At 38.9% G+C, this 15185-nt stretch overlaps 1 protein-coding gene across 1 annotated transcript in view; it reads left to right on the top strand.

The window, feature by feature from the left end:
• The window catches only part of rad18 (RAD18 E3 ubiquitin protein ligase), a 36321-nt gene extending 23659 nt beyond the window's left edge, over positions 1-12662 (top strand). Inside the window, exons 12-13 of the mRNA XM_074634402.1 lie at positions 4386-4430; positions 12482-12662. Coding sequence (XP_074490503.1) covers positions 4386-4430; positions 12482-12581 — 145 coding nt within the window. The 3' untranslated portion in view covers positions 12582-12662. The remainder of the gene's footprint in view (positions 1-4385; positions 4431-12481) is intronic.
• Positions 12663-15185: the final 2523 nt, after the last annotated feature.

The following is a 15185-nucleotide window of genomic DNA, read 5'->3' as shown; positions in this document are numbered from 1 at the left end:
CAAGCAATGTTTTCCCTGGCCAAGCAGCGGGGGAAATATCGCTTAGCATGTCGAATCCAGCCATGAAAAGCATCAACTGATTGCTAATTGTAACACTGTGTGACAGGTGTTTGCCCATGTGATGAGTCAGTGTGCATAGTAGGGCAATTGACTTTAGAATTTTGAATGACAGTGTGTTCCTTGTGAAAACGAGATTTTCTTCATGAAAATTGTGCCAAATGCAGAGAATTGTGTGTAGTGTTTTGAAAAAAGTGTGTTTTAGAACTGCAATTTGAGTGTAAAGCAGGAATTGTGCTTGTAGTTTAGCAGAATTGGTTCAGGGGGTTGGTGCATGAGTTACATGTTGTGGTCATTGTGTGTCAAGTACCAGTATTTGTGTGTAAACAATTGAGAAAAACTGTATTAGACAACAGAGTGCTGCAGGAGTCAGACAGCCCTTTCATTTTTAAAGTTAATCAGAACAGAGGTTTTCGTCCAAACCCCCTTTTGCCTTGTTAGTCCTTATTATAGATGGTGATTTAGCTGTGCTCTTGACACTTTATTTAGCCCTTTATATTTATTCAGCTTGTTATAAGTGCATATTTTCTGGAATCAGTTGTGGCTCACTTTCAAAAGTTGATGTAAGCAGAACAAATTGGATATAGGTGAATATGTAGGATCAAGCCCTGCATCATTCATGTGTCCTGACAGACTGTCCTTCCTTGTCTGTATATACGCTTTGAGAAGGTCAAGGGAAATTAAGTTGTTGCAGCACATCTGTGTCCATTTCCTCAGGTATTACCAGTTAATGAGTTGCCCTCGGCACAACGCAACTGTGGCAATGAAACCATCTTCAATGTGACATGTGGATGTTACAAGAAATGCAAGTTAAAACTAAAATGCTTCTCTCTAACGAATGGCTACATTCAGCATCTTGCAAACTTTTTTTATCATAGAATTTTTGATGCTGCTTATGGATGGTGGCTATATAGAAGGACTCTGACTGTTTTCAACCTCCAACGCTAGCTATAAAGAGCTGCATGCAATGAATTGAGGCCAAACACACAGTATATTTTATATATATGTACTAAGTACCAACAGTTAAATAAGGACTTATTAAAGTTAAGTTTGCGTTTAAAGCAGAGGGGTGTTAAGAAACAATAGAAATCATCTTAGTTTTGGGAGCATTTTGAAATGTGACTATCTAGCTGCTGGGCCATGTTTACTCAACATCTGCAGAAATACACTACTGGTATATATATATATTTATCAGCAGTCTTGATTCAGAAAAGTACAGACTGTAGAAGTGGTCTATGACAATTCTAAAGTGGAAAGCCCAGTGTTTGCTAAAGGTGTGTAAAAACCAACAAAACTGTATGCAGAGGCAACGTTAAACTACAGCAGCTCTCGAGGGAAAACCCCCATCTCCAGCGGTTATGACAGCTATTTGATTTTGTTTAATTTACTTTGATTAGGACTTTATTGTTCTCTCAAGTCTGAGAATAAATATGAAACTGGAACACCAGAACAAGTCAGTTCTGATCACAAGATGATGAGTCACTTTCCTTTGACGTCTGCCGAAGCTGGTTACGTCATTATTGTGTGTGTTTTTCATATCTGTAAGATTGAATCTGTCCTTGTTAATGTGTACTTTACTGATTCTGAATAGCTGGCTGTGTAACATCAAATCATAGGTCCTCTCTTCCGCCTAAACCTTATCTGTCTAGAGATTCATGAGAACTAGCTCCGGTGGCTCAGGGTCAAACGTCAAGTATGTCTCTTAAAATCAGTAGGGATGTCCTAATAACCTGCATGCTGTACATTGAATATCACATTTTGTTTGATAGATGGTGGATCAAAGATCATGTTAGATTGCTTTTCACAACATATCTATTTTTTTTCTCTGTATTTTAGTCACGTAAAACCTCAATTTTCCATCCTCTTTTTGACTGATTGTTTGTCAGGCCTGGCACTATCACTGCTTTTTATTTTATTCAAGCACAAATACCATGCAGCAGGGATATGCCCAAGGATGATGGCGCAACCAATTTCTGGTGTATTTTTAACATATTTTTCAATTTGCATGACAATCTGCATGTAACTTTCTACTGTGGTTTTGTTATGATGGTGCAGCTCCTTGTTTTATTGGCTTGAGTTTTTATCCAGTGCAGTTTGCGTATATCAGTCCCCATTGCAATTCATCTCTCATTCTTTCATGGGCAGAATTCATGTCTTTACACATCCTTTACAAGTAGAATTCATTTTCTTTCATCATTCTCTCAGAAATGTATATGTATATAATATATTTTTTTGTGAACTCAACCAGTTTTAATTTGCACACTAGGTTTACTAGACTGAGTGGGTGCAACTAATCACTTTTGAGCAATTTATTTTCTTAAATTCTTTAAGCTATCAGACACAGGGGAGTAATGTTTTTTCCCAAATCTTTCTCTTTCTCTCTGCTGTTTAAAATCACAATAGTACAAAGATCAGGATCAGGATGGTGGGGACGTTACTTTCATATGCAAATAAAATAAAAAAGTCGACACATAAGGGATTCAAACGACCTCAAAACGTCACACAAACATGTGATGTTGCTATGCAACAAAGCCTCATTAACCTTGGTATGCAGAGGTGACAGTAACAGAAGAACTCCAGCCATAAACTATGTTTGTGCCAGGGGAATTTTTACAACCTGAACAGTCTAAGAGCTTGTGAAAAAAAAAAAAAGCTGCAAAACAGCTTCACAATGTTTTGTTATCTGTCATGTGAAAGCCTTTTCATTTGGAGCGCTGACAGAGCATGAATGCTGATGAGAAATGAGACCAGCTTCATAGTACATACAAATGGATTCAGCACAGCATCCCGTCGTGTGCTTGAGGCATAGGGAGAGAATTGGACGACTCAGTAATGCCAATAGGCTACGTATCCACCCAAAGGTACAGATGTGCTGGGGAATGTTTTTTAATAAAACAAAACAAATGCACCATTACCTCTAATTAATAAAAAAAAAAGAAACTCAGCTGTTGCTCAGTTCCACAACATGTAAACAATGGAATTGCTTCTCACTGTAAAATGTTTTTACCAAGCCCATTAATGCTGTGTTTTTATATTGACTTGTCACTGAAATACGGGTTTCATATTTACATATTTTTTACTTGTTATAAGTTTGGAATTTTTGAGAATTCATTTAATTTATAACTCTGCATGCGTTCGACAAAATTTCAAGCTCTATTTTGGCTGGAATATTAAAGGCTTACATACTTTTGAACCCATTCCAGTGTTGATTTGGCAAAATGCTTGAACCTGCAGCGGGTAGAATTAGAGCAAATATATGATTTTTTTAAAAAAGTCATTTTTATAAAACGGTCACTACAGTATATCCTGACAGTAGTGCATGAGACAGGTCATGTGAAAAAAATCATGTTTGTTTTAATAAAAAATATTTCCCTGCACATCTGTAGCTTTGGGCGGATACATAGCCTATTGGCATTACCAAGTCGTCCAATCTCTCCCTATGCCTCAAGCACACTCATGCACACAACGGGATGCTGTGCTGAATTGATTTGTATCAATTTGTATGTACTGTAAAGGTGGTCTCATTTCTCATCAGCATTCATGCTCTGTCAGCGCTCCAAATGAAAAGGCTTCCACATGACAGATAACAAAACATGGGGAAGCTGTTCTGCGAGTGATTGACAGCTGCCTCCATTAAATGAACAGCCAATAGGAACGCTTTCTCTCTGAAATGACCTGTGATTGGCCAAAGTCTCCCGTCACTTGAATTACAATATGCTGAAAGGTTATTATATAATTTTTGCCCAATGATGCCAAAAAAAAATATTCTGCCTAATTGCCCAATTTCATATGTATCCTTGCTCTAAATGGCAAAGGTGGGAATATCTTACAATGTTGGGAGTATGGGGGGAAATGCACAGGTGGTGAACTGTAGAGGCAGTTTAAAACTAACTTCCAGATCTCACTGACGGACAGCATGAGACAGTTCTGCTCTTTATATCTGTGTCGTGACATTTTATGAAGTGTTATTCTGAGGCAACCTCACACAACTAAAGCCCTTTCGTAGTGTGAGAAACCCGATATCTAGTTTTTACTCCTTTTGAAGTAACCTGGCCATACAGTCTTTTAGCCTTTTGTTTATCTTGTCCGTGGCATGGCTGACAGTCGGGTCTGTATGATGTGTAATACAGTGAAAACATCCCAGGTATCATTTATAGTTTGCAGAGCATCACAGACTATAGAAAGGGCTCGCTTTCAGGGCTGTTACTTGGTACAAACCGGTGCACTAAGATTGTTTATTGAAACAGCAAATACCTTATATCAGTAAAACTGTGTAAATGACATATTCTCCCTTTCTTTCTCTCCTCTCCCTCTTTCTCCCATTACAGCTCTATTTCAGACATCTTTGGTCCTGAGCCTGCGAGAAACACTGAGTAAGTGATTCTGCTTTCATTGCTACTGTCAAGTAAAATCAAGTCATTTTAGTTTTTTTACTGTGCTAGGAATGCCACGCAATCTCTTCGCCATTAAAAGCACATTTGTGTTGAAGCATTGATTGGATGTCAACACACTGTTGCTGTCAAGATTGTCACGACAGAGAAAATTCACACACAAGTTACATTAGTTTCACATTTAAGAAAAGCAATTTTAAGTGGAATTTCAAATACTTGAGTATAGACTTTAAAAATCGTTAAAAAGTGAAATGAAGACATTTTAGTTTCAGCTCTGTTAGTGAGGAGCATAGTCTTTGAAACCAGTTCTTCTAAGCTCCGTTTGAACGTGAACAATGTTAAAATATCATGTGACCTGACATTGTAAGTACTGTATTTATACAAGACCAGAGAGCAGAGTTAATGAGGCAGTTCTCGTAGTAGAGCCTTATAGATAAATAACAAACATACTCCCTTCTATCAGTTAAAAATGACTCTCCCGGGCGCCTGGCTAGCTCAGTCGGTAGAGCGGGCGCCCATGTGTGGCCAAGGCTCAGTCCTGGCAGCGGTGGACCCGGGTTCGAATCCGGCCTGTGGACTTTTCCGCATGTCATCTCTCTCTCTCCCCCTTTCCAAGACTCTATCCACTGTCCTATCAATAAAACGCTTAAAAAATGCCCCCAAAACAATAATTTAAAAAAAATAAATAAATAAAAATAAAAAATAAAAAAAATAAATGACTCTCCCACCTTTTCATAAAAGACGCAATGGTGAGTGAGGAATCTATCACTGGGGACAAAGAGCAGTGCACTGTGATACACAGAGTCAAGAGGCTTTAAGAGGCTGATCAAGAGCAGACATAATTGTACAATGGTCTTCCGACTAGCAAAAGAGAAGCATGTTATATGTTGCCATACAAAAATCCAATTCTGACCTTCAGTTTCCTTATCAGGGGTTCAACATATGTCTTTAAAGTGAGTCTAGATAGATCCCATAGAGCAGGCGCAGTAGCGCGTCCTTTAACCCCGCATCCCAGCCCTCACTCCGGCCGCGGTCTGGGTCTCATTCACATGAACGGAGGAAGGGAAATATCTCTGGATTCGGCTATTAGTGCATTTTACAAGTTTTAGGATCTACTGATTTAAATAAGGGCCATTAGAGTGTTCATACTGGGAAGGTGATTTACCTCAAAAAAAAATTATCTGCTGAGTTACAGATGTGTCTTTCCCAATGCAAGTCTATGGGGAAAAAGTATTTTTGGGCCCCATGGCATCACGTGACGGACACAGACGTTGTAGTACCACCGTTTGGCCTCTATGAAAATTTGCTTCTAAGCCTGGCGCTCTTCCTGGGGGCTTGCTAGTATCCAGCCAGATTCCAAAGTATTTATAACACTCCATTTAAATGTGAGAAGAACCCTGAAGAGTATGGATTATTACATGTCAAGGGCCATTTTTATGCTTCCGCGCCGGCGACAGCCATGGCAGCATTATGTTTTCGGGTTGTCGGTCCGTTCGTCTGTATATCATCGTCCGTACGTAGGTACGCTTGTTGGGAATTTCGTCAAATTTGATTTTGGTGGTCAAAGGTCAAGGTCACTGTGACCTCAAGAAACACTTTTTTGGCCATAACTCAAGACTTCTTTTGACAATTTCACACGAATGTCTAACAGGATAAAATGATGACATTTTGGACCGACATGGATGTAAACTGCAACTTGACTGGTTGGCGGAGGCATTGATCCTAGTCTGGCGCGGATGTACGTGAAGATTCTACTTAAAAATATTATTTTTCTATACAGCGGTCAGTGTAAAAAGTCAAAGGATTATATTTAGACTGTTTTGTTAGAGCGAGTAAGTAAGTATCTCTAGCACAGATGGGAAAATGTCTCCCTGTGTGTTGGAGCTGTGACTTGCAGGTGAAATGAATGTCTAGATAGGTGTAAAATTTAAATGGGTATTTATGTGAATTGTTGGATATTTCCAAAATCTGGATCTCGTAGAAATAATGCCTCGACATTCCTCCCCTGTCATTGCTTTTGACCAAGCCTACTGCAGTTATGTTGAGAGGCACTTAATTGTGGCCCGCAAGCCACAATAAAACGAGAAGAGCAGTTAAGCCTTGCAGTACTGCCAGTGCCTGCTCCCATACATGTTGCTTTTCACTCACAGCTTAAGGTTGGACAGGTTGTCCCTGGTCTCCTCTGTGAACATGATGTAATATAATACTTTCCCTTGAGTTTGTGAACTTCACTTGTTATCAGGGCAGCAAGATAGCACCCTTTTCAACAAATTGTTGGCAAATAGTGCACATTTTGTTCTTGTAGTTAGTGTCCCTGGGCTCCTGGTGGTTGTTTAGACAACTTAACATGCCAGGAAAGATGATTTCATCCAATTAAACTGTTTGTCAGAGTTATGTCAGCAATAAATCGAATTGTCCAGGGGTGAAGGTGATCATATTTCAAACCAATTATAGCTGTGACAAATGGGCTGCATATTGAGTCTTAGTATTTGTGAAGGCTGATTTCTGTATTCTGTTTTATTCTCTTTATTTCCTTGATCATTTTGATACTGGGCTGTTATTGATGTCATCTCTGTCAAATTATTTTGAGAGTGCATTAAGACAGCAACACATAGCTCTTCACCCCAGAGGACTCACACAAACAACTGCACTGACCCGGTGAACTGAAGACAGAGGGTCATTCCGGTGTCTCGTTTCCTTGGCAGCATTGCATCTTCTCTCCCTCTCTTTTTTGCTAATGGTGTAGCCTCGTGCTTCTAATCTAACCCCTGTCATCGGTAGGTCGAGTACAAGTAACAAACTAAAGTAAATGATTATAAATGCATTTTAGCATGACACCATGTCCTCCTCTGGTTCACACTGTGCCCACTTAGTTTCTTTTATAATACGGAACAATGCAGATAGAAATTTAAAGAGAGAATATTTTCACACTACATGCATGCAAGAGCTTTCATCTTAACTAGGCCTGTCAATCGATGAAAATAGTCGCGAATAATTGCGATAAATCACATAATTGTCCATGGTTAATCGCGATTAATTGCATGATTGTCTGTAGTTAATCGCAATTAATCACACTTTTTTGATCTGTTCAAAATGTACATTAGAGATTTGGCAAGTATTTGATACTCTTATCAACATGGGAGTGGGCAAATATGCTTGCTTTATGCAAATGTATGTATATATTTATTATTGGAAATCAATTAACAACACAAAACAATGACAAATATTGTCCAGAAACCCTCACAGGTACTGCATTTAGCATTACAAATATGCTCAAATCCTAACATGGCAAACTGCAGCCCAACAGGCAACAACAGCTGTCAGTGTGTCAGTGTGCTGACTTGACTATGACTTGCCCCGAACTGCATGTGATTATCATAAAGTGGGCATGTCTGTAAAGGGGAGACTCGTGGCTACGCCAAAGTTTAGCATAAGTTTGGAGCGTTATTGAGGCTCCGTCGTGACGAGCTAGTATGACGTAGTTGGTATCAATTCCTTAGGTTTTCTAGATTCAAATGATGCCAGTATCTTCACTCTAGCTGTAAAACTGAGCCCGAAGCAACTTAAAAATCGCAAGTTCCGTTAATGCGTTAAAGTCATTAGTGCCGTTAAAACTAATTTGCGTTAACACGTTATCATGTTAACTTTAACAGCCCTAATCTTAACGCATTACACACTGCAGTCCATACTCTTTTTTTTCATTTGTCAAACAATGCTGCCTAAGATATGTTTTTCTGTGGCACGTTACAGTTTAAATTAAATGTGGTCATTGTACAGTGCTGTATGATGATACGTTAACACACCGGGCAAATCTGTTTCAAGGATATTTCACACATACTGTCACACTACTGACAAAATAACATCAACACGTACATCTGCAGACTTTGCTCTTCTTCTCTTTCTGAATGACCTTGAGGCAAAGTCCTAACCTGCCAGTATTCATTCCTAATGTTATCCCTCCACACGGCACTCACTCTGTATATAGTCGTAGCACACCAGCAGTACTGTTGGGCCTCATCAACTCAATGGGCAGACGCCAAGTCTGTGCTTGTAACTATTGTGAAAGTTCATTTTCTTTCCATCAGGCAAGGCTTTATCTCCATCCTCCTGCCTTTGTCAGACTCTGGCAATGAGGATGAATTTAACTGTTGATTGTTTTAGTCCTGATCCACACTTTGTACAAAGGCCAACAGCCTGCTTACAAGTAATCCTCTCTACTTAGTTGTCTCCCCATCCCTCCCCACACGTGGACTTCTGACCCAAATTCCAGCGCTGGAATTTTGTTTTTCCAGTCAAGATAAAGAGGCAGAGGACCTTGTCACTGGCTGGAGGGTGATATACATCTGTAGTATAATCAGCTAAAGAGAGCCCTTCATGTGAAGCTGTAAGTGGTTCCACATGGAAGATACTGCGGTTTCATGTTATCTGAACATTTCTTACGGAGGAGATGTCAGTGTCCACCAACACTACATGCTGAGCTTAGGAGCCCACCGAGGCTCACACGGTAGCAAGAAATATTGACGTGGCAGTAGGTAATCCATAAGGGGAAAACAGCTTATTTAGGGGCATTGAGCACTCGGTCCAGATGTGTTCCCCTGACAACGGTGAGGTCGCTCTCAGAATAAAGCAGAGAATTGTAATGTAGTGTATTTTCTTGTTATACCAACTGAATGCAAAGCACAGAATAAATGGTCTCAGAAAAATCAATATAATGCTCTATGCACCATCTTCCAACTGTAGCATTAATGTAAAAGAAAAACCTTGTTTACTTTAAAGGTGCTGAATGCGAAATTCCAAACATATCTATTGCCTTTCAACTGCGGCCATGAGCTGGCCAGGTAGACATTACTCCACTTTATCTTCACATAGAAAATAGTTGTTCGCTGCTATATTAATGCTCTGGATGTTGAATAGAGAAATGTAAGAAGATTGGGTTCAGTGTGCCAGTAAGGTGCAATGCATTTACCTCTCATACATTACTCTTTTACAAAGGCCAGATTTGAAATACAGTGAAGTGCCACGGGACCGGAGATTTACATTTCCTATGTCTGATCTGCAAAGCTAGGAATTTAAATGTGAAAACAATACACCTTTTTAATCTTAGTAGAATAATGTTTTGATAAACACAATGTTGAATTTAATGATAATTTAAATAATTTAATGATCAAAGGGCCGGTTTGAGGTTGTTAAAGGGCCAAATTAGGCCCACGGGCCGCCAACTGAATAGGCCTGTTGTATCAGTACAGTATTTTGACAAGATCTTCTGTTCACCCTTCTGTTCACAGGGGTGCTTAGTAGTTAAGGAATTGGATATGCGTCGTGATAATCATATTTTTCACTTTATACATTTTCAAAATTGCACAATGTAAAAATGTTTTATTCAAATTACATTGTGTTATAGTGAAAAGAACAGCCTACGTTTCCCAAAGTTGTATGCACAGTAGTCTCATTCTGTGCAGAAAGACCAATCAAATCATAAAGTGTGAGTTGATTAATATAAACGCAAAGTGTCTGCCCATCTTAAGTTGACTTAATTTTGTCAAACAGTTGACTTTGTGCCTCTCGTAAGGAGAATAAGTCCCAAAAATGGAAATGTTGTGTTTGTCACCGTGCTGGAAGGACAGGCCCAAAGAGCTTTGTGTTACCATGAATGTTGATCTTTGTTAATTGGACACACAAGGTTATATCTAAGTGATTATTACCGGTGTGAGCAACCACTTAGTCCATTGTAATGCATTTTTGCTGGGAGGGGCGTCAAACACCCCGTTGCTCAAGATAGAGTCAAACTATATTTTCATTCATTTCAGCAGCATGATAATCAACTATATGAATACACTCAGCCTATGCACCTGCCTCCATTTCCTGTCAGTTGATTGCAGTCTGCAGAATTTATAGTTCCACAAAGTAAAGGGGCTTTGGTGTTAATCGACTGTATGAACTGCTAGTTACATAGAAGGCAGCTGCTGGCAATCATTTTAACTTCTCATTTTACCACATACATTATGACTATTTTAGAGGCCTTGATGGACTCGGTCCCCCGGAATGGTAATGGTTCAAGTAGTAATCCCGTTGGCAGATGCCTGACCAAAAGACTTCAACTTAGAAGTGATTTAATTGTAAGGTTCTCCCTGCCGTCTCAAATGTGTGTTTTCTCAACACACACACCCAGGTGTGTTGGTGGATGGCAGGAGAGAAGAAGGCCATTTTAAGAAGACTAGAGAGATTAATTGAAATAAAGCGTGATCTTTATGGCTCCGGGGATCAGAGCTGATGCATATTCCATAAATTAATATTGTGGTTGGTAGGTAATTTACTGCTGGAAGTTTTTTGGTATTAATTAAGTGTGTGCCGAAATCAAGCAGCTGGTGTACAGTAAATGTATATTATATAACAGCAGTTTACTAATTATACCACCTGAAAGCTGCAGTGGGTAGCAATTATGATTAAAACAAGTTTTTTTTATAAAACGGTATTTGGTTGCACAAAACAATAAGACAAACAACATAGATGAATGAAACCTGACTCGTAAAATATATTTAAAAAAGAAATCCAAGTTTTACAATTAAACATTAATAACAAAACAAACACAACATCTATGACTAAGTTGCATTTTGTGTTTTTTTTTCTGTAGTTTGGAGTATTTTATATTTTCCTTATGAAGTAGCACTTCTATAAACACATCTTCTTTGGCATCAGTGTTTCCTCCTTTTTGTACATTTGATAACATGTTCACATCTGTGTTCCCAAGCAGCTCAAAAACAACTTCTGTCAGTACTTTGATAGATCAGCATGGCTGCCAAGTTTCATGAAACAAGGCAAAAGGAAACACACCGCGCTGATATAACAAAACTTTTTTTAAAACGTTTTTTGAAATAAATTTAACTTTGGTTAAAAACAAGTGAATACATCTCACCTTATAGCACTAATAGCAGCTTGACTATGAAATACTCAACACAATGTTCTTACTTTGGGTTTCCGAAGCTTTCGGCCTCATCTCGAAGCTGTCTTCAGTGGAAATAGTCCCTCAGTTTAGCCATAAACTAAACCATCTCCATGAGTTGTCATTGACTAGTGTTACTCCATTAGGAAAGCTCTTTTCTTGCATGTCCCTAAAGGGGATTTGTGATGACAAATTAAGTAGTTGTTAGTACTAAATGAGGATCAATATCAGGTTTCAAATCACTGTAAGAAACCATCAATTGATGTTTATTGGAATATAAAATAGACTGTTATAGCTGAAAATAAACATTCAAAGGAGAAAAACAAACCGTGTTAGCAGACTTCATCATCACAGCACCGGTGATGAAATACTTGAAATCTCAAGTTCAATGTCATTTTGTAAATGATTTATAGTCTTTAAAGCTGCAGTGGGTAGAAATGGAGCAAATATGATTAAAACAAAGTTATTTTTATAAAACGGTCACTATATCTTGACAGTAGTGCATGAGACAGGTAGTCTGAGAAAAAAATCATGTTCCTCTGTGTCCTCCGGTGTCATCTTGTGGTGTACTGTTTAGCTGTAAAATGAGAAAGTTTGCTCCAGCTGGTGGGCGGTGCTTGGTATTTCCTCAACTGATCTCAACATGGCTGCCGGGTCACAAACTTTCTCATTTTACAGGTAAACAGTACACTACAAGATGTTTCTGAAAACATTTGAGGCTTTAAATAGGCATTACTGTAACAGAATATTGATTCATATTTGATCAGCGCTGCCTAGTTTGACCGTTTGATCGGAGTTTGCGAGTGATTGACAGCTGCCTCCGTTGAATGAACAGCCAATAGGAACGCTTTCTCTCTCTGAAATGACCTGTGATTGGCCACAGTCTCCGCCATGAGGAGGTGCAGAAGTCTAGTTATCTCTGAGAACACTTGAATTAAAAAATGCTGAAAGGTCATTATGGAGTTTTTTTCCCATTGATGCCAAAAACATTTTGCTTACTGCCACTTTAATCACCTTAAACTTAATTTTGCATATTTCTATTCTCCTCCATTCACAAAAGACTAAAAGGTCCCATTAAAATGTTCTTTCATAGAGACACAGAGAGGACATCAGTCCAAAAGCGAACGTCCAGCACGAGAAGAGACGACGCAGCTTCATCGCTCGTCAGCGGAAAACGACGGCGGAAAACGTAACGAGGGATGGAGGAAAACATCTCAACTACCAAATCAATACCAATAAACTGTTGACTGACCTTCAAGCACAACAAGAAGTGATCCTTATGTACATTCCTGATTTCCTGAAGTTGCACTGTTTACAGCATGTGTCATGGTATGAATACATGTTTAGTATTTTAATATACTTTGTGGTCTTGTGATCCATGAGGATCTGTGGCCCCCAGAATTTCATCATGTTACTCCAGGAGTAATCGGACTATAAAAACAATACTTGAATCTATTAGTTTGGTAAAGATTTAGTTTCTATGTTTAAATATTAAATGTTTGTTTGTCTTTGTTTAAAAGTAGACATTAGCATGTAAACATAATTTCTACTCATAATTATGATTGTAATTTTAATCCACACATATTGTTTTTTTCATGTATTTTCTTTTTTTCTTAATTATTTTCTTAATCAAAATGTTTTCCTGATTACATGTTTTAAGGTTCAGTGTAATATGCAGATTAAATTGAAATAAACCTTAAGCGGCATTCAGTAGTTTTGCATTTGAACACTTTTTGGGTTACATAATCGATTTCAACATTAGCTGCCCGTGTCATCACAAATACATGTTGACATTTTGGTACACTGTGTGCAAAGCTCAACTTTTGGACTTTGTTGCTGTGGTGTAACTATTGAATTAGCAGCTGTATAAATGATCTCCAAAAATGTGTAAAAATGCACTTATCTTTTTTCCACCAAATAGCTGGATGTCTGTCTGTTTGCTAACATATCACCTCCATCTTCAAATTTTTCCCTTCCGATATTTCAGCCAACTGAGATTAGGAGCTCAGTCACATGGGATTCCGCTGTCATTTGCAATTTCAAAGCATGCACCAAATCTGTAGCTTTCAAATTGATTGTTTTCTTTGAAAGAGAAGTAACCGAGGTCAGTTTAATTCAAGAAACCCAATGCGTGTGGAAACCCCAGGTCAAAGCAAGCCAGAGTGTAAACACTTAAGGGGGGGGTGCTGGTGTTTATGTATACGTGCATGGGAGAGTGAGCGGGAACACATTTGGGAGCCGGCTCTTGATTGAAAACAGAGCTCGCCTGGAGCCTGCTGTCCAAAACACAGTGCTCCCGACTCTCCCCTCAGACAAAGCAGGGACACACTGACAGGCATCTCTGGACTCAAAACAATGTGACATGCTCATTAATACCTCTGAACCCATTGCACGCTTTCTCCATTCCTATACCATGATGCTGTTTTTCTGTGGTTTAATTAGCGGGCACTCTTGCCTGAAACCACAGGAGAGGTTTGAGTGGCTCCTGATGCCTGCCTCCATTTGGGATGCAGTGAAGCAGGCAGTGAGATCACTCATTCCATACACACCGATCTACAGGGACTGCACTCTTTCAGTAGGAATCACAGTCACCTTATTTGTCTGGGTGGCATTTATCATCTGTCTAATGCAAGGTGAAACAGAATTTAAATCTCAGAAGTCATGACGTCGCTCCCCCCCTGGTCCCAAACTACATTTGCTCATATTCCAAATGCCATGCACAGCCGTGACAGCCTCTTGTAACCGTCCAAACCCCCTAAGAAAGGATAACCAATCTGAATGTCATGGTGGGGGATCAGAAGTCAGAGTAGCAGACCTACAGGGGCTCCTTTGCCCTCAGGACTGAGTGTTCTGCATGAACTTCTCTGCCCCCGACTACAGCTCGCATTAAGCTCAGAGGACCAAATGGCAGCCGTGTTAACAGCCCTCCTGTGCTTAAATGTTTGTGTTCCCTTAAAACAGTTGAAAGCTTCTGCCAATGGAGTGACTGATTTCTCTTAATCCAGGAATTACCCAGAGGCAAGCTTGAAGGGGTGCCCACACTAATAAGGAAATGTCCATTTGTTAGTGTTGGATGGATGAGTTTCATTTGACTACAGACTTGTTTTTAATTAGTTTCAGGAATATTGGCAGCACAGTTACCTGGATAGAGACTCATTATTGTAGTCTGCTGCATTATCAGTTGGTTTTTGTATGCATCGTCATACCAGTGGATTGTATTTTATAATTTACATTTAATTTATTTGGTTGCACAAAACAATAAGACAGACAACATAGATGAATGAAACCTGACTCGTAAAATATATTTAAAAAAGCAATCCAAGTTTTATAATTAAACATTAATAACAAAACAAACACAACATCTATGACTAAGTTGCATTTTTTTTTTCTGTAGTTTGGAGTCTATTTTATCTTTTCCTTATGAAGTAGCACTTCTATAAACACATCTTCTTTGGCATCAGTGTTTCCTCCTTTTTGTACATTTGTACAATTTTCACATCTGCGTTCCCAAGCAGCTCAAAAACAACTTCTGTCAGTACTTTGATAGATCAGTGTGGCTGCCAAGTTTCTTAAAACAAGGCAAAAGGGTTTTTGAAATAAATTTAACTTTGGTTAAAAACAAGTGAATACATCTCACCTTATAGCACTAATAGCAGCTTGACTATGAAATACTCAACACAATGTTCTTACTTTGGGTTTCCGAAGCTTTCGACCTAATTTCGAAGCTGTCTTCAGTGGACATAGTCCCTCAGTTTAGCCATAAACTAAACCATCTCCATGAGTTGTCATTGACTAGT

This window comes from Sebastes fasciatus, chromosome 1 (genome assembly GCF_043250625.1).
Source record: "Sebastes fasciatus isolate fSebFas1 chromosome 1, fSebFas1.pri, whole genome shotgun sequence".
NCBI classification, from domain to species: Eukaryota; Metazoa; Chordata; class Actinopteri; order Perciformes; family Sebastidae; genus Sebastes; species Sebastes fasciatus.
The sequence above is the reverse complement of the archived record's forward strand: the minus strand, read 5'-3'. Positions and strand labels throughout refer to the sequence as shown.